Source organism: Diadema setosum, chromosome 8 (genome assembly GCF_964275005.1).
Source record: "Diadema setosum chromosome 8, eeDiaSeto1, whole genome shotgun sequence".
In the NCBI taxonomy this organism is placed as follows: Eukaryota; Metazoa; Echinodermata; class Echinoidea; order Diadematoida; family Diadematidae; genus Diadema; species Diadema setosum.
In genome coordinates this window covers 31,350,397-31,373,885 of record NC_092692.1, presented here as the reverse complement: position 1 = coordinate 31,373,885, position 23,489 = coordinate 31,350,397, and the positions used below count along the sequence as shown (strand labels likewise).

General features: G+C 36.1%; 1 protein-coding gene and 1 long non-coding RNA gene across 2 annotated transcripts in view; one reads left to right on the top strand and one right to left on the bottom strand.

Annotated features, from left to right (window-relative positions):
* Positions 1-23,489, bottom strand: part of LOC140232202 (unconventional myosin-XV-like) — a 158,702-nt gene that overhangs the window by 94,704 nt on the left and 40,509 nt on the right. Inside the window, exons 4-9 of the mRNA XM_072312340.1 lie at positions 19,024-19,112; positions 17,190-17,253; positions 16,266-16,378; positions 14,861-15,032; positions 4,858-4,961; positions 688-751 (exon numbers count right to left, since the gene is read on the bottom strand). Of these exons, the coding sequence (XP_072168441.1) occupies positions 688-751; positions 4,858-4,961; positions 14,861-15,032; positions 16,266-16,378; positions 17,190-17,253; positions 19,024-19,112 (606 nt within the window). The remainder of the gene's footprint in view (positions 1-687; positions 752-4,857; positions 4,962-14,860; positions 15,033-16,265; positions 16,379-17,189; positions 17,254-19,023; positions 19,113-23,489) is intronic.
* On the top strand, positions 7,864-11,242 carry LOC140232353 (uncharacterized). The gene is made up of 4 exons (XR_011901480.1): positions 7,864-7,932; positions 8,623-8,758; positions 9,397-9,494; positions 11,088-11,242. It is a non-coding gene; the product is annotated as an uncharacterized lncRNA (long non-coding RNA).

The following is a 23,489-nucleotide window of genomic DNA, read 5'->3' as shown; positions in this document are numbered from 1 at the left end:
CATAATATGCCGTTACCATGGCAACGTACTTTTGGGTACTGTCAAAAAATACGTCTTGCACATCTACAACCCAAGGCACACATCTGTGCCAAGTTTTATGGGAATCGGTTGAAAACTGAGGAAGTAGTTCGCGACGCAAGATTTGCAACGGACCGACCGCCCGACCGCCCGACCGCCCGACCGACCGCCCGACCGACAGTCCGCTGATTCCTATATACCCCCTTCAAACTTCATTTGGCGGGGGTATAATGATGCATAACTCAATTCAAATGGACTCACCTAACCTATCCTCAAGGCTCTATTCACCATTTGCGGATGGAACAAAACCCAGCTTTAGTGCTTCAAAATATTTCTTAAATGCGAGTTTGGGATAGAGACATCCAACGTAAAAATGTTAATCATATTTAGAAATGTTAATACAGATGGATTTATATGTTGAGTCGACAATGTCATATCTACCAAAGATTTGGGGAAGTTTCAATTTTTTTTTTTTTTGGGGGGGGGGGAGGGTCACTTTGACCCACCAAGTAAAGAGAAAAAAGAAATACTTTAAATGTTGGTCAACCAAATGGTCATTAAAAATCTATAAATATACCTGTAAATGTTTTCTTCTATATAACAGGAAAAGTATAAACATTATCAAGATATAAAGACATCTGGAGCACAAATGCGCATATTATAACTTACCTGTCTGACCACTCTTGATTTTTCCACCAGATACTCAGTTGATCTAGCACCACTGATAACTCCACTGAAAAATACACAGTCAAAATTATATGATCAGGAAATATCTTTTTTTCTTTTTTTTTTAAATATAATCTATACCATGGTAGAAAACTTCAATGCATTTCTGTTGATTAGATAAGTAATATACAGCAGCAAAGGGTTTATGAGAATATGATTGACAAAAAATTGTTGGCACAAAAATGGTATTCTTAAGATCTGTCATCATTTTATTAGAGCTCATGTACTAAAAGCCATTGATTTTCTGATATACAGTGGTCAGCCTTAAAATCATATATGATGCAAATGACTACAAAATAAAGGGCTACCAAACAACAATGGATTCTAATTCCAATGAGTCATACAGGAGGCCAAAGAGATATGTTACCATAAAATTGTAATCCTGACCCCTCCAACCAATGATACCAAGTCATAAAAGGGATCAGGATTACAATGACAGATGGTAATAACGTCAGCAATTATTGTTGATATTATGATTTGTCTTCATATATCTAAGCCTTGGATAGTGAGGGGATGAGATAACATAATAATCCAAATCCTTTCAAAAACAGTGATTTTCATCATTGTAATGTTGATAGACAAGAGCAATAGAAACCAAAGGAATCAGTAAACACCATGTAAACCCAAACCCTTCCATGCATGATAATTATAATTCATGCCTTTATGTATACCTGAACTAGCAAGTTTACGGAGGTAGTCTCTGTGTTTGGAGGGGGAGGGGCAAAGATAATCGTTGCACCAAAAAAAAAAAGGCATTTCTACAAGCCCCGCACATTATACAGGTGTAAATCTACAGATATATCACACATTATACAGGTGCAAATCGATAGAGACATATCATAGTTGAACAATGATGCTATTAATGTTAAAACCCAAGGCACAAATTTTCTTATTCAAGTGAGCTTACTCACTCTGAAGAAGTAATAGTACAGCAGTGTTTTTGGGTTTTTTTGCAAAGTTTATAATATTGATCATGCTATTCAAAACAACATGGCATTTAGCATGACGTGGTATGAAATGAGGGACAGTGCAACCACAAATACAAGCACAAGTACTGCATAGGACGACAACCTTCATTAAATACAAGTAGCCTACTCGTGTCGTGATAATGGCATGGCAGTGGGAAGCAATGTTTACATTATGATGCAATATAATGCTTTATAGATGCAACATTGGAATTATGATGGGCAAAGTCTAACAGTCCCTCCAACATCATAAATTCTCTTCACAATGTCAGCCACAATTACTACGCACAGTAATAGCTTCAATTGGTTGCCAGTGTAACGTGTCAATGTTATTCAATGTTAACGGTAATGTGAATATTTATAAAACGGTTATGTGAATGTCACTGGCTATTAACTGAAATTGATATCTGGAAAACATGTCCACCGCACATCTCAACTCGCTATCTCATCAACAATCCATCCCACCTCTTTGGGAATTTTTTGTTTTGTTTTGTTTTGTTTTTGTTTGTTTGTTTTTGTTTTGTTTTTCAAACAAACTTGTGCATCCGATCAACCAGTATCAAGCTTAACTTAGGCTTTATTGAAAGGAGACAATGCCACCAGATGATACTTAGACTTCTGCATTTAAACATCTAGAAATTGGTCATACATGGTACAGATTATCGGAATTTATAGTGATTGGGATGAGAGATATGAATGTTTTCAAAATTCACATCAAATCACAACGAACAAGGATGATGACAAAGCAGCTTCATGTATGAATGCAAGATTGAGTGCACAAGGAAGCAGAACAAAATAAGAAATATTATGCATGAATGTTATTCAGGGGAACTTGTTAAGCAAGTAGTATTGTAATGGAATTACATTGCTACATTACTGGACATGTGAGCCTCATATGTCATTATCCTCATTCAGTGCACTCTGTTTTGGGTTTTTAGAGTGTTAGTTTATCTGCTGAAAGACCATGACAAATTCCACAAATCTATACATCTATACATACATCTATCAACATTGTACATGATATAAAATTAGATAAATTGTCTGGAATACCCAATGAACTAATTTATGTATTGTTTCTTCTTTTTTTTTTCAAAGAACATAATTCTACTTCTAACATTTTACAGTGGATTTGGTGATATAAAGATCGACATTGCAAAAAATTTTCCAAAGTACTGAATATGTCCCACTGATATGTGCCCATTAGTTACAGTATATTTCAGATGATCAAAATCTGCAGATATTTGGTGGACTAACCGTAGACAGAACTGAATTACAAAATTTACAATACATCTGGTGGTGTGACGAGCTTTTCAGCAAACAGAAATTCTATCAGCAGGACTAATTAGTTATGTCACACCATACAAGGTAAATTCTTTTCAAAGACAGGTGTTGAATACCGAGCTTAAACTTTTGAGTGGCTTTTCAAAGACAGCTGTTGAATACTGAGCTCACGGGGACTGTAGAAAGTGCATTTACATGCAGGGACACAGATTGCAAAACAAAGAGTTGAAACATGGCAACTTAAGGACAATATTTCTTGCTATAAATTGCACTTCACAGAATCTATACTCTGGTGTATCCTTTTCAACCTAGCCACTTTAATTTGTTCTTGTTTTTTCATGTATATAAAGCATATAGTGTATATACATATATACACAGAAACCAGAAGAGTTGCACATGTACAAGTAGGTAATGTATAGCATATTTAAGAAAAATGACTATACATGCAATCACTGTGAAACTACTGTATGCAATCTGTAAGACATGATAAGTTATCTACATGATTCTGACAACATAAATGGTCAGTCAGCAATCTGATGAACCAGCATTTCTATTGATATACAGCATGCCAATTGCATAATGATAATAGCTGTAATGTGAGGTGAGTCTTAGGTGGAAACTCCTCAAGAACTTCGATGTTATCTCACAAATCCTTTGAGATGTGTGAAAGATGCAGGAATTATGTTTCATTATGGGACAGTTATACATTATGCAATGTTAAATAGTAACCAAATACTGAACATTAATACTGCACATGTCTGATCCTGTTAAAGCACTTAATGCTTCATGTCTGCTTGATGATAAGCCCTGCAACTTGTGTGAATCTTTATTTGATGTACTAAGACACACACTGTTGAAGGCATAATTTACCATTAGCAGATGAAACAAAAACCCAGCATTAGTGTTTTAAAATAGTTCTAAAATGTGAGTTAGGGATAGAGACTAAACCAATCTTTACAGTTCCGGTTCATTGAGAAAAATACTGATATCTTACTATAAATTAGACTTTATTGAAAAAAAAAAAATATATATATATATATATATATAATATCATACTATAATTCGAGCAACGTTTGTCTGTCTGTCTGTTTGTTCCTCTACTCCTCCCAGGTCCTTGGTCCGATCTCCATCAAACTTAGTGGGTGGATGCAGGTTGACCACGAAATTGCCCTTGAGGGGTTCATTTTGGGAAAGGTCAAGGTCACTGGGGTCAAAGGTCAAATAACTGTTTTTCGCTACTCCTTCAATGGGGATCTCCCAGGTGTAGGCCTACTAATATGGGGATCCCCCCAGAAATATCCTCAATGGGGATTTCCCAGGTGTAGGCCTACTTATGCTTCCAGCAAGTTTGGCCAAGATCGGACCAAGGAGTAGCGCAAAACAGTTATTTGACCCCCATTGACCCAGTGACCTTGACCATTTCTGGGGGAATCCCCATAGAGGATTTCTGGGCACTGGCTGAAGCCAAACAAGCATGATAGTAGACAATGTTGTATACAGAGAAGTTCTTAGTACATACCAAACTACTGCGATAACTTCATCATAGCCCCCCCCCCCCCCCCCCATGCCCCACTTCGGCTGATTCAGCACTCCACGGGTACATTGACTAGTATATATATATATATATATATATATATATATATATATATATATATATATGTATATATAAATATACAGTGTATAATGGAAGGATCAACAGACATACACATAATGCATCAAATGTGATATCTTGAAAATTTTTTAAATCACTGCTCCCAAAGGTAAATAGGACCTTTAAGCAACAATTGTTCTCAATTGCGCAGTTATTTGCCTCACCTGCAGCGTATGCAACAGGCAACTTAACACCTAACACCTGTAATGCACATACCTGTTGAAGAACACTTCAATGAACTTTCCGAAGCGGCTGGAGTTGTCATTGCGTGTTGTCTTGGCATTACCAAAGGCTTCAAGAAGTGGGTTAGCCTCAAGAATCTGTGATGGTACAGGATTTTAAAGACAATGTACCACAAATTTTGTGAAACACTCAATACACATTCACAAAAAAAAACAACAACAGATAAAACTAATGAGATGAATACAATCCGAAACTATGTTTAACCTTTTATGTGCCAATCTATCAAATGTACACATGTTTTGCACAAATACCTGGATAAGAAATTCATGTGATACATAGAAAGTTAAATAGACTGTGTAGGAAAACAAAAACCAAAAACAAAACTGTTTTATCTAATGACAACATTGACTATCATCTGCAGTACTCAATCAGATGCAAGCATTCAACGTCTGTTATCATTACACTTGTACTGATTGTAGGTTACAAAAAAATTGTATAACTTTCATATGCTGCAGGACTACTGGCACGTATACAGCACTCTACGCAAAATGACCAAACCTGCATGAGTACAGCAGTGAGTTGTATAACATAATCTGTATTAGTAGTGAAGATAAAAATCATGATATTGTTCAAGTCAGCCCTATCCTGAATCACTCCAATTGTGTGACCTTTGGCAGTAAGTTGTGATGTCAGTTGTATCCAAGGACAAACATTTACAAACAGTTCATGAAGTATCTTTTATATAGTTAATGCCCTTTCTCTAAGCTGGTCTAAACATTTTTTCAATCTAAGATTCTAAGGTAGAGGAACAACCCACAGAATTCTAATCTTCTGAAAATATATCACTTTCCATGATGAGGAGGCAGCATAAAGCTGTACATGCGATGGAAATTTGTTTACATCAGCGAGACAGCACAAAATTGGCAGCCGTCTACTCTGTCCCTTTAATCCACTTCATGTTTATCTATGACCTACAAACTTTAAATAGCAATTCATGAGGGGCCTTAAAGTGCCTCGATGTGTTTACACATGACTTCATTACTTACAATGGCTGGACTTTAAACTTTTATCCCACAAATGTATACCGAAAAAATGAAAATGTCAGTATTTGCTAGAAGAATGAAGATACTTTTGATTTTTATGCAATGATATGGCTCTCATGAAAATGTCCCTCTAAAAATAGAAATGAATTAATTTGTGTACAAACCTTTCCGCTACTTTTCTCTCCATTTTACAGTGAAGATAATATAACCATGAAGCACAGAACTCACATATATGTACTGATGTTTCAAAATAATACACATCTGATTTTATAGAGGAGCCATGTTCATGCAAGTAATACACTGTATGTTTAATTTCCTTTTAATATTGAATACACTACCTCACCATGTACAAATTAACTTTCCATTCATATTCCTGGAACAGCTACACTTACGTCAGAAAGCATAATACAATGCGGATGCTTTGTCGTGTTGGTTAATGCTGTTATATTAAATTCCATTCATTATTTGTCTTACATCGTAAGAGATTAGTACATTTACTAATATCAGATACAGTACATGCCAGAACACGATGTGAAACATTGTGTATCAACTTTCTAAGAACAGCCACATTAGAAGTAGAGGTACATGTTATTTCAGTGGCTTTGTATTGCTTGTAATTTGTACATCTCCTTGATTGTTTACAGTGTCTTATCAAAAAGATTAAAACACTCAGTTGATATATCTATATTTTTTTAACAGAAGCGACAATAAACTTTAAAATATACTTTTAATGCAGTTGTTGCTGGTTTTTGTTTTTTGTTTTTGCTTTGGTTTGTAATTGCCTATTGCCAGTATTTTGATGTCCATGCAGAAAATCATTAAAAAGAAAGATCACAATAATGTTTTATAAAAAGTATAGAGTAAGACAAACTGGCAACTCTGTAAAATCTTGAAATTGAGCAGCTCAAATCTATTTGGTTTGTGAACAAAAATCAGTTTTTATTTTTCTATGGGAAAAAAAATCTTCAGACCTGTTGTTGGTCCATAATTAAGGTGTTGTTAATATCTTGTTGTTCATATATATGGGCAATTCCACGGTAAATGGGTAGTTTTATGCACTCAAGACATGGAGCAATTTCATTTGAAAATATTTGTTTGAATCATCTTTTTTTCTTTATTTCTTGAATAAATGTGGTAAGGTGAAATAAAATATTCAACCTCGTTGAGTCCTGTTGTTATTTTTTTGTGATGTGCTGGTTTGTTTGTTTTTATTTAATATTATTGCTAATGTGCAAATTTGAAATAAAAATTGACATAAATTGCAACTTGTACAAAATAAATTTTCTTAGAAGACACGCATCCTGGGTGGATTATAATTCAAAATTTATCACCAAGGCACCGAGAAATCATTTTCTTGTTCGCCCTGAACGATTACAAGAGTTTTGAGAGAGTGGAAAGCAAGCTGGACCGAAAAGGTCGGCGTTCTGTCCTACTTCAGTTACGTACGTTCGGCCTCAATTTCGTTTGGTTTCCAGGCGTCAGAGTGCAGTTATTTTGTGTCAAATACACTTTGCTGACGACAGTTTCAAGTTAGGTTTCACTAATTCAACAGAAAATTAAATCAAATATTTAATATCCGTCTTCAAAGTTACCAAATTCAATTTTCTGTCCACGCCGCGAACGCACGTAACTGCTGGTTGAGACACTCCAGTGTCGTTCGATTTAACACAGAAACGCTGACACTACCCTGAAGTTAGACATCTGCCTTCGGTTTCGCGCCACAAGCATAGCTGTCTTTTCAGAACATTTAGTTATCTAGCTTCAGCTTCCTTTTCTAATTCTGTCCAGTATGTTACGTGCGTTCAGTGGGTACGCTCCGCTAGGTGGGACGCACGAACGGTGGACAGAATCGCCAATCGGTCTTCGTTACGTGTGTTCTGAACGCGCGTAACTCAGACAGATTGTTCCCATGTCTTGTTTACCTCGTTGTTTCGCGCCGTTCTGTCCGAGGTTGCGTATCGTTCGCATGAAATTTCCCGTGTTATGTCTGCATTGCGTATGTGCAACCCATCGACTGCTCAGATCTGAATATGACGGAGGTGATTACGACTCTCGCTGACAAAAGGTAAATTTTGCATTCTAGAGTAGAATCTTCCGTAGTTTTAGGATTAATGGCCCTGCTGGCATTATTAGAAATTCTTTTGAGATTTTCTGTATGCTAGCTTTCACTACTCGTTTTCGAGTTTACACGGACGATCACTAAGCCTAGTCCCACGTGTGTTATTTTTTGTCAGTAAATTCTTCGTTGCTTCCAGCTTCAAATAATCTTTCTTTTCATCTTTTCGTAATATTTTTTCCTCAAATTAAAACCAAACTGACAGTGAAAGAATAGCAATGAACGAAAGCTAAGCCAAGAGTGGTACTTTAGATGGCTGAATACAAGTTTAACTCCACTGTCCATCGTGAGCTGACGCACTGTACGAGTGTACTGTAACGTTTTACTTTTAATATAGAATTTAGAAAGCCAGGCTAGCGCTACGCTAGTGACACGAGTCCCAAGTGTAACCTCACGATAACGTTAGTATATGTAGACACCCATGATCAAACAAGTTACAAAAGAAAATTTACTAGGTTTACATCGGGATTTGACTTGATTTATTTCTGCCTAAGCAACCAAAGTGCAAACTGGACTTCCAACGTTGTTGATTTTGTCCTTCACTTCAGCCACATGAGCTCAGTCTCCTCGTTGCAGTTCTCTCATGATTTCCATGATGTGATTTATTTATTTAGATTCTATTTCGATGTTTTGATGTAGACTAGACAACTAGCAACTTATGTGAGAAGCTGTGCTGGCCTGTTCTGCACCTTTTAGTGCAATAGTGAGTGACCAGAGCGTCCCTTCGATCATCATGCCGGTGCCCAGCCTGTCTGCTTTCCAGTGTTACGATGAGGTGTGTATACATATTTTTATGATTTTGCGGGAGGGCTCATTGGAGCTAAGCGACCCTGACTCAATGTACAATCTGTTCATAACACCCTGTCTTGTGTGGCCTGGACAGTTGTCTGTGCAGAGCCTCATTCCAGCTGTTGCACCATCCACCATGTTTGTTCTTTGCTGGCCTGTGTTGTGTCCTAAAAACGATCCCTGTGATGAAATCAGCCCCAAATCTTTCTGCTCTAATAAATATATGACATGACCGAGGTTCCGCAACTTCACTTCGCAGAAATTCTGTGATGTTATGTTTATGTACAGAGCTATTTTGTATTTATTTAATGAAGATTGTAAATTTGTATTGCATACATGATTTAATGACCACTAAGCCAATTGTGTAGGAGAAATGAAATCTCTTTCTACAGTGGAAAACAGACATTACAAGTAACAGTAATACCTTTCAAAGAAGCCATGGCCTCCATATTTTTAATGCCATGCTATTATGTATTGTAAATATTTTATTTGTAGATGTCATAGAACTGGTACATAACTAGTCTTCATTTTGTTGTCTTCCATGATATTTTGGTCCATTGTCATGTAGCCACATCTGTGCTTATTTGGGGTTTTCTTCTGATACGATTATCATTTTATTTATAGAAGCTGCATGGCCCTGTTCTACAGCTTGTGGTGGAGATTTTCTGAGTGCCCAGAGCATCCCTTCATCATGCCTAGCCTGTCTGCTTTGCAGTGATATGGTGTGAATGCATATTTTCGTTTTATTATGTAATCTTTTTTTTTTTTCTTTTGGCCAAAAAGGCTGCTACAATTGGCACTCTTAAATATGTTAAGGTTGCATTTTTTTTTTTTCAGACCATGACAAAAAAAAAGGTTCCTTTTATTTACAGGACTATTTCTTATTCATTTTTAAAGCACATAAATTTATAGTGCATACATGAATAAATGATTGCAGAGCAATTTGTGTAGGATGTTTGTTGGAGATATTGAATTGCTTTCTACAGTGTAAAACAAACATTAATTGTTACCCTTCAAAGATAGAAGCCATGGCCTCCATTTTTTTTTTTTTTTTTTTTTTTTACACTATGGCATATTCTTTTTTATTATGAAGATTTTATCATAGATATCTTTTTGAATTTTTTTGATATTTTCATGATGTTGCAATCAATTTTCTGTATCGCCAGTGTGCAAAAAAAAAACTTCTGTGCATGCTGAAGAGCTCTGTCACAGATACACGTGGGATTCTTTTGTGCCCTTGTTCACTTCTGGTTGTCTCACGCTAAGTAGAGGTCGCAGTTCCCGTATGATTCAAGGGAGTTAATCGTCTGCTTTTCCATTGCCATCCCTTTTTTTCTTGGTTAAAATTCAGCGGAAAAGAGTTGAAAGTTTCTAAGTTTTACTGATTTGCGGTCACTAGAGTCATGGTTCACTACTGCAAGGCTTCAATGTGCTGGTCACATGATGGAAAGCGAAGAAATCTTCAACAAAAAATATCTCTGGATAAAGATAAAGCATGATCTGAGTGCATGTGCAGCCAAAACCAGGTCAAGTTTGTCCCGTAAGCTACACTTGTATCTCATAATGCATCTAAAACACTGCTCTCCGCACGGCACCTAGGTATTGGCGATACCAAGAATTACACCTATCCTTTTTTTGAAACTTTGGCCAGGAAAGGTTGCTAGGTGGGTTGATAGATTGGAGGTCAATTTTTATTTTTCTATGACAAACATACATTGCTAATATGTACAGAAGTATTCTGTATTTATTTCCCAAAGTCTATAAATATTGCATACATGACTAAATAATCAAACAGAAAAGAAATTCAAGAGGGCAAACATTGTGCAGAGGTGTTGATGCTCAATTGCTGTCTGCAGCAAAAAATAAATATTACACATTACCTTTCGAAGATAGCGCTAACCCGCAGCCTCCTCCAAATTTCTATAATCCTATATTCAAAACTTACTGAAAATATTTTATTATTAGATGTCTTTGAATGAAGATTGTAAGATAAAACACAGCTCTTAAAAATGGGATGGCTACACATACTTTTGTTGTCTACAGTAACAGTTTTTTTCCCCTAAAATTCCATTTTTTTTAAAAGAGTCTACTGTATTTGTAGTTCGTGTATTTTATTGCTTGGTTTGCGGAATATCTATGCAGCAAAATGTTCAACTATATTTCAATTGCAGGTGACATGTACATGCCTTTTGAACAATATTTTATCTGCACTCAGTATATAGGAATATTCCAAACTTTCAAAAATTTTGATAAAATGAACTCAATATATGTATTTGTTGATTATTTTTATATTTTTTTTTTTTTTTTTTCGACAGGTAAAAGACATCCTGGATGATGACTTAATGGGGAAAAAAAGAGGCATGGAGTTTTCGTGTGGTCGATCAAAGACGACATCTCCGGAGAATCTACAAACAACATCCTGTGCAGAATGCCTGATCCCATTCTCTTGGAGGAGCAAAGCACCACAAGACAGCAGTTGTTGTTGTTTTTTTCCTTCAAGTTGTAAAGAATATCAGATGGTATGACTTTAGCTTTTAACTTTTTGCAAGATACAATGTACTAAAAAACCACTTATGAAATTTTTATGAGCATACAATTCTACAAGGAATTCAAAGTTTAGCTTATGAAACATGGTCTTCAAATGGCTGAGGTATGAAGCCACAAAGTAAACCAATGTTATTGAAATAGAAGATCTGGGTTTCAACTTTTATTAGGATCACTTTGTTTAACTTTCTTTTTGGATATCTCAGCCTTTTCAAAACCGATTTTCACTTAAGTAAACTTTCAATGCCTTTAAGAGAACCTGTATGCTATTTCAAAAAGTTAAAAGCTGAGTCATCACCTAAACCAATACTTACCATCCCTTTTGTTTTAAAACAAGATATAAACAGGGATACAACTGAATAAAAAAAGTTGTTACATTAGCTGCTTTGTTTCTTACTGTGGTTGATGAACATTAAGGCGATAAAAGAACGAACAATGTCAGTTTTTATTGTGTTCAGAGCCTGTATGTTGATCGAGTTTTGGAATATGATGACTGAAATTCCAGAATGGGCCCTATACACCATTTGAATACATTGTATATATGTATCGAATGGGCAGGCACATAAAAGGGTGTTTTTTGTGTGTGTGTGTGTTTTTTTTTTTTTTTTTTTTTTTTGTCTAATTTACAAATCAACTCATAGGTTGTAAAGTTACGAGTTCTCTGACAGTACCTGAACATTTCGGAAAGTGTTATTCTTTGAAAACAGTTGATGGCACATTAAATTCTTTATGTTTCTTACTGTGGCTGATTTACATTAAAGGTCCAGTTTACCTTTGGGAGCAGTGATTTAAAATATGTTCAAGATATCACATTCGATGCATATGTGTCAGTCTGTTGTATCACAATATCCTACCATTTAAAATGTTCGCAATAAAGCTGAAAGTATAAGGAGATATCAGTATTATTCTTGATAAACCATATGTTTCTAACTATGGCTGATGGACATTAAGATGATAGAAGAGTGAACAATGCAAGTTTTAATTCTTGTTTATGGAGCCTGTATGTTGATGTAGTTTCAGATGTGATAACTGAAATTCAAGTTTAGGCCCTATACACCATATAAAAATGTACACTGTATTGAATTGGCAGGCAAAGAAAAGGGTGCTTTCAAATTCATGGCATTTTTTCGTCGAGATGTTTTCACTGCTGTCAGGCAGAAGCTCGGTGGTCTAGTGGAGATGACGCCTGTCCGGAGATCAGGGGGTCGTAGGTTCAAATCCTGCTCGAGTATGTACGTCCATGATTTATTAACATTTTTTTTTTCTGCTGTCGGGCAGAAGCTTGATGGTCTAGTGGAGATGACGCCTGTCCAGAGATCAGGGGGGCGTAGGTTCAAATCCTGCTCGAGTATGTACGCCCATGATTTTTTATATCATGGCTACTATAGAAACACTGATCAATTCAGTGCTTATTTACGTTGATGTAGGGCAAATTGTCAATCAGTTGCAAAGGATGCTTTGTTCTCTAATTTACAAATCAACTCATAGGTTGTAAAGTTAAGAGTTGTTGTACAGTACCTGAACAATTCTGAAAGTGTCAGTCTTTGTGTATTGATTCCCTATAAGGATTATTTCCCTAATGAATGTTACAACTATTCATTTTCGAATGAATGTAAATTGAAATGAACAGATTTAACTGTTGCACTATCAAATAACAGTTTCTTTTCACATTGAAATCAGTTACTGGTACATTAACTGATGTTTCTAACTGTGGCTGATGGACATTAAATGCAATAGAAAAATGAACAATGCGAGTTTTAATTCTTGTTTCCAGAGCCTGTGTGTTGATTGAGTTTGGGATGTGATGACTGAAATTCTAGTTTAGTCCCTATAAACTGTATCAATACACATGTATTTTTGTATCAGTAAAAAAAAAAAAAGTTCTAAATTTGGATAGGCAAATACAATCCACTTGATTTACATACGTGTATGTAGGAATATCAAGGTGTAATGGACACGAAATGAAAACTGCTGACCCAATGACAACAGCAAAATGCTCCTTTGCATACAGTATTTTGATATTTCAGCCTTTGTATATACTGCACATTGTGGTTTAAAATGAACTACACAATATACTGGAGAACGGGAGTGTATTGTTAACCTTGGAAATTAAAAAACTCTGTAAAGTTCAAGTTTCTGTCCTACTCTTGTGTTACATGCGTTCACCACTAATGCAGTGATACATGTCATATCATGTACTTTGGAATTTCAAGAAACTCTATTGCAATGAAGCTTTGGCTTTTCCTCACACACACATGCACCCACACAGATATGAATATGACAACAGTTCGCCCGATTATGGAGGAACTTAGTACAAACACGATCTCGCCTTTCGGATATGATGCACAAATTTTCTGGCATTAATCATGAATGCACACTTCAAAATGACACAAATAATGAATGTTTTCACAAGTATGGACAACCTAAATTGTTCTTATCATTATGTATCAGTACAATAAATAGTGTCAGATGATTTCAAATCAATATTTGTATTCTTTGTATGAGGAATCCATCATTCCAATATTTCTGTCCTACTCTATGTGTTACACGCGTTCGCCCCATACCTATTACACATGTCTTACTTACATACCCACTCAAGCTCTATTTGAATACAAAGTTATCTTTTCCTACTTAAAAATATTTAATATAGGTATTAGGCAACCAAACCCTGAAATATGGATACTCTGAAGACAATTTTAATTTTTCATGTTTTTCCAACCTAAAACTACCCATTTACTGTGGAAATGCCCATATATATTTAGGGTGTTGGTATATAATATCAGATGTGTTCATCTCAATGGAAAAGCTCTGTCTGTGCCCATACATTTGAAAGAATGAAAACTTTGACAAACTATTTGTGTGTGCGTCTGATTTTTTTCTCATAATTTTCATTCAGCTTTTTCACTGATTTGTTTGTTTTCATACACAGCAACATGATATCAGGATTGATTTTCCCTTCGATGCCAATTTGGCAAGCAAAAGAACTGATGAAGTTTGTGTTTCTGAAATGTAGGATATCTGGGCCCTGTTTTATAAAGAGTTTAAATTGATTATAAAGTTGATTTCAACTGTAAGTCTATGGCAGCCTGTGTGGTAAGGACATTTAAAATCAATTTTATCTTTTGATAAAACGGGCCCTGGTCAACAATTAAAACTCCCATGTAGATTGTAACTGATTTACCCTAGGGGCATGACAGAACAAGCATAAAGACATATTCTGAGTATGTGAAAAATATATAGTATATGAATTAAACATAGAACTCAGTGAAATTGCTTCACTGTCATAACACTATGCATAGAAAGAACTGCACTTTGATTTCTCTTGGTATTATTTTCTTGTGTCTTTGATTGAGCAAAATGTATGGTGACTTGAGCTAATTTCATAAATGTTCTTTACTGATCTGTAGAATATCACAAAATTTTTGAATTTCTTTGCACAGAACTTGGTCTGCACATGCACAGCTAGCAAGGCGGTAAAATTTCACTTTGTTTTTTTGTCATTTGTTTGAAGTTCTGAGGATGGCGGGGGAAGGGGTGAGCTTACTTGTTCTGTGATGAGGTTACTGGAAGCCTTGTTGACCGCGGCCAGGTACTGCATGATCAGCTTGGTGCTCTCTGTTTTACCAGAACCACTTTCCCCACTGATGACAATGCATTGGTTCTGTTTGGTCTGAGTCATTCGCAGGTATGCCCCGCTCCCTATCGCAAACAGGTGGCTGTGAAGGAACAAAGGGAGGGGAGTGTGTGTTGGTTAGAGAGTGACACGCCCCTTTTTGACTTGTAACTTGTAACAGCAGGAAGTTAGGCGGGAGCAAAGGGACATTTCCACAAACATGACACACCCAAACTTTGTATGTTGTGGCCATGAATTGGCCTAAATCCGTAAGACTATAATCACCTTGAATACTATCCAAAGTTCAGTTAGACTAGCGTGATGGTGAGCCAGGTTCCAGATACCGTTACCGTTAAAAGTCTGGTCTCCTTGTATAGGTTTTGAAAACAAACCATGTTTTAACAACACTATCACACTATAGGGTATTGGCTGACTGTGCAATCCTCTATGTTTATAAAGGGAAAAGTCAGGAGTAATACCCCCATTCCACAGAGATTGTTTCTTATCGGTCACTCATCAGAAGCAGAGTTTGTTGCATCCGGCCACCCGCCGGAGTGTATCAGATTGCAGTCTAATGAATCCAAACTGGCTGGTCGACTATCAGGTGAGTGTCAGACATGTGGTCTTCATCATGATCTTCATCAGACGATCTTGCCTCATTGGATCACCGCCCGACATGTCTGACTCTGACCTGATAGTCGACCAACACAAGTCGGATTCATTGGACTGTGATCCGATACACTTTGGAGGGTGACCGGAAGCAATAAACTTTGCTTCCGATGAACGACTGATGAGAAAAAATCTCTGTGCAATGGAAGTGTAAGGCAAACACTGATACTCTCAAAAGAGGCAGTTGAAACATCCATCAGCTTTTGTTCACATGTATTCAAGATTTCTGGCTTTGCTGTTTATGTACAATGTACTATAAGAGCAGAAAAACAGACACCCTACTTACACAACACTTCATAAGCTATTGTATATTCTTATAAAATTAGCTAGTCAACATATTGCAACTGACTGACAAATTGCCCTTCATCGACATAAAAGTCAATCAAGGGCAATTTGTCAATCAGTTGCACTAAAAACAACGACACAAGAATACTGTACATTAATTTGAATGAAATACATGGAAGTAAAACCAAATACAGTTATGCACCATCCACAAGCCATCGCCTGTGAGAGCTTGAAAACCAATTTATAGGCAATTCTGACAGTTATCTTCAGATCAACCAACCCATTCTAAACCATTTCAGAAAGGGTCTGAGGGGCTGTATGAATGAAGCATGCCAGCTACAAACACTTGTAAAAACGTGAGAAAAAAGTGTTGTGGACTTACGGAGGGAGGTGTCCAATTAGCTGTCCCTCATATCGTCGGACAGTCTCGATGTTGTAGATGTCGTCGAAGAGTTTGTATGGGTTGAGGGCAACAAGGATGCTTCCGGTGTACGTCTGTTGATGTAGGAAGACATCAAAATTTGATTTTGTTCAATTTGTTGGATTGATTCTTACTGTCTGGATACCCAACATTTCTGGATAATTCCTGTGTCATACATTGGAAATGGGATGTCAGTATTGCCACTATAAAAGTTCTCTTTTCTCTAACTTTACTTCCCTTTATTGACTTAACACTTCTTTCTGTGTCTATCCACTTCCTGTTTCTCTCTTGGTTCAGAAAACATCATCAAAATAGACTTATAATTTCACAGCAATGACCATCAAGCTGTACTTTCATCGAGCTACATGTATTTTGTGTGATTCCTATTTCATTGTCCATATTTTGTTCACTCTAATGACATTTATCTGTAGCCAATTTCACCATCTCCTCATAGTTTTATTATGTCTTTCAATTCTACTAAAGGAGGATCCATTGTATCTTAATTTTCATAAACATGTCTCTCCCATACTTCCTTTGTTTTAATCTTATTGCACTTTTTTTCAAATCTCCTTCAGTGACACTCGGTGTAAAGTCTGAGTCAGTAAGTTTGTTATTTAATCAAATTTTATTTTGAATCTTCAAGTGGCATACAATGTATTTCAAAACACATGCTTGACCAGGCTACCAAGTCCCAAGTTTATTTAGACAGTACCATATCACTTGCATAAAGTGTAAAAGATTCTAAGAATATACATTTGATATGAATGCATATTGTTACTGATTTTGAGCCAAGAAAAAAAAAATACATTCAAATCATTATTAAAGATACATATCAAGTCTGATGAGAGGGATGATGACAGGCTGAATCAGGCCTACTGGACTTACATATATGAGCCCCTTCTCGTATCTCGTGTGCAGGTTGAACAATACAGAACCTTCGTGCAGGTCCCTGAAATAAGATTTGAACAGGATATACATGATAATGGGTGTGGCAACACATCATAGCTTTTCCTCTACATAAACATATTCTGTGATTCGGGCAAAAAAAAAAAAAAGTGCCAACACTTTGTTTACTGTCTTTTATCCACCTGTACAATATACATCATTATAAATACACATTTCAAATTAGGCCTACCTAGAAAAAAAAATGTATAATCTATGCTTCTCCCAATCCAACAAGCAGAGAAGAAGAGAAGGAAATTAGTTCTACAAGTCAGCTGAAAATGTAATATCATACTGCACTGATTTGATGTTAAATCATTCATCTACAGTTTAACAAAACATATTCCCCTCCCAGTCCACCCATGGCACAGTGGTAATATGTTCTGTCCTCAGTTAGTTCTGTCTGACCCTTCTCTTCTATAATCCCTAGTCACAGGTATACTTGAATATGAACTCAAAATGGATCATCATGATACAGTTCCAAAAAAAAAAAAAGGGGGGGGGGGAAAGCAGAAAAGCAAGCAGAGTCCAATTTCAAAACATAAAATGTATTTGCCCTATTTATTACATTTAGGAGCATGACCACCACAATTTTTTTTCTTGACCTCCCTCGTTTGGTATACATGTAGCGAAATGCATCTGTAGGTTACCAATGTACACATGCATGTTACACGTGCAGCTGCAGAGTAAATACGTGTATGTTAATTATCACCCTGATTTGCGCGTGTGTTAGCAGGCAACAGGTGAGATGGATTCCAGTGGGTAAGGCAGATACAAGGTGCCTGTAAACAGAATGCATGGCTTTATGGCACAGCAATCAGCATCACAGCATGATAACCCACATGTGCTGCACTAAAAGCTTGCAGCATATTGACAAATGCTGGAGTAGATGGACACAAACTGAGCATTTTGACAGCTACTGCAAGACTGTCTTCTTTAAATATAGATTTGCACAATGTCTTGTCTCCAGGATGTGACAATATTAGCGTAATATCAAGTAACAATTAAAAAAGACGGAGGGCAGAGGGAGATATACAATGTATGTTGCATATATATATATATGTGTGTACATATACAATGTACATGTATGTGCACATAGGTATACATTGTGCAGTATTGCAGTATTTGTCATTTATTTTCTATGTTCTTTGTAAAAACTAAAGACGCGTTCTGCTTCAGAAAGGGTAGGATAGGGGACTCTACATGGATAGATAATTGCTTGACGTTGTGGAGGTGAGCTTCTGGAATACTAGTCTACAAACAGTTATCCAATGTGTCTATTTGTCAAAGAGGCACATCAAAATAATTATATACTTTGAATTGTTTATGAAGTCATAGAAGGTAAATTGTCACAGATATTTAAAAATGCATGGAAGGGAACTTTGTAGCTTGCATAGAATGTTAATCATAAGCTAGATTTCATTGCCATAAACATACATGTATTCCATGCTAACCTGTGTTAACCATCAACCTCAACATACAGTATGATAATAAAATTACAAAATAAAAGGTCCCCCAATATGTGGGTGCAGGAACATTGGCAGATCTCCGTAATGTGCACAGAAACCATGTTCAGTTCATGAATTGGCACTTAAAAGAAATCAATTCATTGAATACCTACAGCTGAAATTGGTGGATGTGTGCTTTATTCCATATTTGTAAGAACTGGAACAAGTATGACTATACTGTACAATGTATTCAATCAAAAATTTGAGGTGTTCAAAAGCTGATATTTTTGTGAACAAGTTATTAAAATAGAATAAAACCAAAAGTTTACCTGAGTTCAACCATATCTGGGATGCTCTCAATCTCAATCTGGTCATGTCGGATCCTGAGCAGTTTTCGAGGTTCATCAATGGTGTATTCCTGCAAGAATATAATCAGGTATCATAGAATTAACCGTCATAAAACAAACTAACTTGACATTACGAAATATCTGGCATCATATGACATCCTAGGAGAGAACAGCTAACGTTTACCAAATATTAAGCTTGAAGAAAAGATCAATGTATCTCTTTCATGAGATAGAAAAATAAAGTAACAATACATTTTCAATAACATTTAGGTGCTATGATGTCTCTTTCAACATACAATAGAAATGTTCATAATACCTCTAAAAAAGAAGAGAGAGAGATAAGAAATAACTTCCTTTGGTTTTGTTTTGAAAAGATATTACATTAACCCGTCGAGGACGAGTCCCAAGTATACTCGGGCAGGTGTCTATGGAAAATGTGTGTTGTAGCAAAATCAGTCCGTCCTCAAAGGGTTAATTTCAAATCAGCTTACAAGTGTTGAATGTGTTTTGTAAAAGAATACCATGACCACATAATCAGGGGAAATTTGTTACACACTGGGGGCTTCACTGTACAGAGATGTGGATTACAATCACATTTGAACTCAAAGAAAGTCTTCTGCACAATGTCTTCTTGCTAAATCTATTCTCTTATTCATATTACAATGCTCTCCCTTTTGTCTAGTATGGGCATGTACACTGTACAGTCTTCTATAATCACTCTAGTCAAAACTAAAGAAAGCCTTCAAGATTTTGTAGACTTCAAAAATACATTTACCTCCTTGACACAGACATTGATACAACTTGAACATGGATTATATTTGCATAGATATGCAATAGATTTTCCCTTTAAATCTAACATGGGATATGCAAGTACATACAAAGCTCTGTAACATGATGTGTATTGAATATGTCATACAGTGGTGATACAATGGTATCCAGTGGCAAAGCTAACATCATGGTGACAAGCTAAGAAAAGAAATGGTCACATTCATTGTGAAGGGAGATCTATGTGAATTGAGCTGTCATGTACATTTACAGACTGGTACTCCAAGCACAAGATATTTACAGAGCTGATACCAGCACATCACACTAAAAATACTCTGCCTACATGCAACATGGAGCATCAACCTTCCACCGGAAAAAAAAAAAACTGTCCAAACATGTACGTGGCCTGATCTTTCCTGAATACACATTACTTCACATTCTTTCACGAAGGCAAACTTCTATCACTACATGTTTGGCTGAGGGCAAAAATTACCCCCCTTGCACCACCTAATAGTCCTAGAGATCACACCTATTGAACTTTGCTCCTCTAGTGGTCCTACCCAGAGATTCCAGTTGTTGGTTTTATTAAAACAATTTCCTTTACCCCATTACTAACTAAAACTGGGTGTGTGATATTATATTTAACCTGGACATTACATTCACAAGGCATATGTGTAAGCTTTGAAGGGGGAAAAAAAAACAACTCACTTTCCTTAGAGGTATGGTATGCAATCTCCCTGTGGGAACATGTACACTGTATTTGACCAAGGATGCAGAATAACTTTGTGATCACACCTTACAGTGTATGGACACACCCAGTGAACTTTGTTTGGTTTATCACTTCAATAGTTGCTCCTACTACGGAAAAGAGATTGTTGATTATCAGCAGTCAAGGCAAAATGGGTTATTATGATGTCACAATTCAATGACACAGAACATCTTCTTGTGGCTCTATAGCTCACACTGAAAATACGTTGTTTTACGCGTAACCCCGTCGCTGGGGTGACAAGACCTTGTATCTGCAATTTGGGTGAAAATGACTTTTTTGGATTAATGGTCAAATAATGGGTTAAGTGATGTCCTCTCCAAATCACAACTGTCTTACTCCAAAAATGAAGCCACCACGGCATGTCAAAGGAAAGCCTCTCCCATTCGCCACAGTGCTTTCGCCGCCATGTTTTTTGGCTCTCCTGAACATTTGACATTTTGTGGATACGAGGTCTTGTTGCCCCAGCGACGAGAAATCCCCCCCCCCCCCACTAGGTCATGGTGCTCGAAGTATCACACAGCATGATTTAAGAGAGTCGTAGAAAGCAAACTAACTGGGTATTTTAACCAAATACTGTGCACATTTGTACATCTCCACATTTAGTATTCTTTTAGATATCTAGATACGTGTGTTGCTCAAGATCTTCTTCTGGGTCAATCCATGTCAAATCATCCAGTGCTTGTCACCCGACCCCCTCCGATTTTCTTAAAAATCGCACCAAATGTTCCCCAAAGTGTCTGACGGAAAATCCCAAAATATTTTGCCCCAAGGTCAATTGGTTGCTAAGATACAGCCTCACATAGCAACCGATGCGCATTCCAAAATATTAGTTAAAAGAAAATTAGGCATTTTTGATTGACTGTTTTAGCATGGATATTAATGCAAAAATGTTCATTATCTGGAAATTGAGAGACCTTTATAGTCTTTGCAAGAAAAACTTACTGTGACGCGAAATTGACTTTTCGTTAACGTGCACGAGGTCACCGAAAATGGTGTTAAATGTTAATTTTGACAATTTTAATGCATATTTAGAGGCTAATATCTTCCACATTTCATCACCTTAGGTTCTAAAATATTATGCTGTTGAAGGCTTTGACTTGCTCAGTAATTTTGAAAAAAATCAGCGCATTCATGCGCACCATTTTTACGGAGAGCGCCCTCAAAGTTGACAAAAATGAAAAATGTGCCAAATTCAAGGTTACGGATCACCCTTCATCCCACCTAGGAATGGCATCAATTTTTGTGTATTGATAGACATTTACCTATGTTATCTTGGGTTACCAAAGAAATTTTGCTACCGAAATGTTCAATGGCAAATTTACCCCACCGAAAATGGTCGTAAATGGCCAAATTTCCATGTAATATCACATATTGGGTTTAGAGGACATTTCAAATGTCCACACTTTCAAGATGAAAAGCACTAGCACTGTGATATTTGCAGTAGGCATAGTGTGTTATACATATTTCAGTAATATATACCACAAAACACTTTTATTACTTAATAATGACCTTGAAATTTAATCCAAAATTTGATAAAAACAATAAATTGCTCCATTTTCCTTGTTGCACTGCATATAAATACGTGTTTTGAAAGACATTTCACAGAGCAATATTTCAAGAATTATGAAAGCTGAAAGCCTACCTTATTAAGGTTCTAAAGTATTTGTGCTCTTCTTTCAGATTTAGTGTCAATTTGATCATGAATGTTTCACCCTTGACCTTGAAGCCCTTCTAAAAATAGCTGTAAATTTGTTAACTACAAATTACACACACGACAGGTGTATTATGGCATGATAATTGTGATTCTTTCACAAACACAAAAGCTTTTTATGGTGTAAATGTATATACTGGAATTAATCTACACTCATGCTTGCAAGATATGTTACAATTAATAACTTTGTTCTGACAATGACCCTCAATTTAAATCAAAAAAGGGGACAGTAATATTTTGTGATTTTGTGTGCATTTCCTATGGAAAACAGTGCTTTGTTTGGAAACTCATAAAAACTTGACCATTTTTACTATCTCTATCACTTTGATTGATTAATTTTATTCTGGTTATGGTAGAAAAGTGGCCCGTGACAATTTCCAATAAAAGAAAACACAGTTATGCTTTAGAAAATGAAAAACAAAGAAATACATAAGAAATTCCGAAAACAAGAAAATACATAAGAATTGAAATGATTTTGGAAGTTTTCATAAGGTGCAGAACAAATCCCCCGAAAAAGAAGACTCCCAGTCCTTTTAATGTGCGTTTCACAGGCTAGAATAAGAATATATATCATGTTGGGCGCAACATCCATATTATCAACTATTATTCAGTACAATAATACAGGTCTTTATGGAGAGGAATAGGCATTTCTCATGATTTTGAAGGTCATAAATAGAGGGTCATTGTCAGAACAAAGTTATTAATTGTAACATATCTTGCAAGCATGAGTGTAGATTAATTCCAGTATACACATTTACACCATAAAAAGCTTTTGTGTTTGTGAAAGAATCACAATTATCATGCCATAATACACCTGTCGTATGTGTAATTTGTAGTTAACAAATTTACAGCTATTTTTAGAAGGGCTTCAAGGTCAAGGGTGAAACATTCATGATCAAATTGACACTAAATCTGAAAGAAGAGCACAAATACTTTAGAACCTTAATAAGGTAGGCTTTCAGCTTTCATAATTCTTGAAATATTGCTCTGTGAAATGTCTTTCAAAACACGTATTTATATGCAGTGCAATGAGGAAAATGGAGCAATTTATTGTTTTTATCAAATTTTGGATTAAATTTCAAGGTCATTATTAAGTAATAAAAGTGTTTTGTGGTATATATTACTGAAATATGTATAACACACTATGCCTACTGCAAATATCACAGGGCTAGTGCTTTTCATCTTGAAAGTGTGGACATTTGA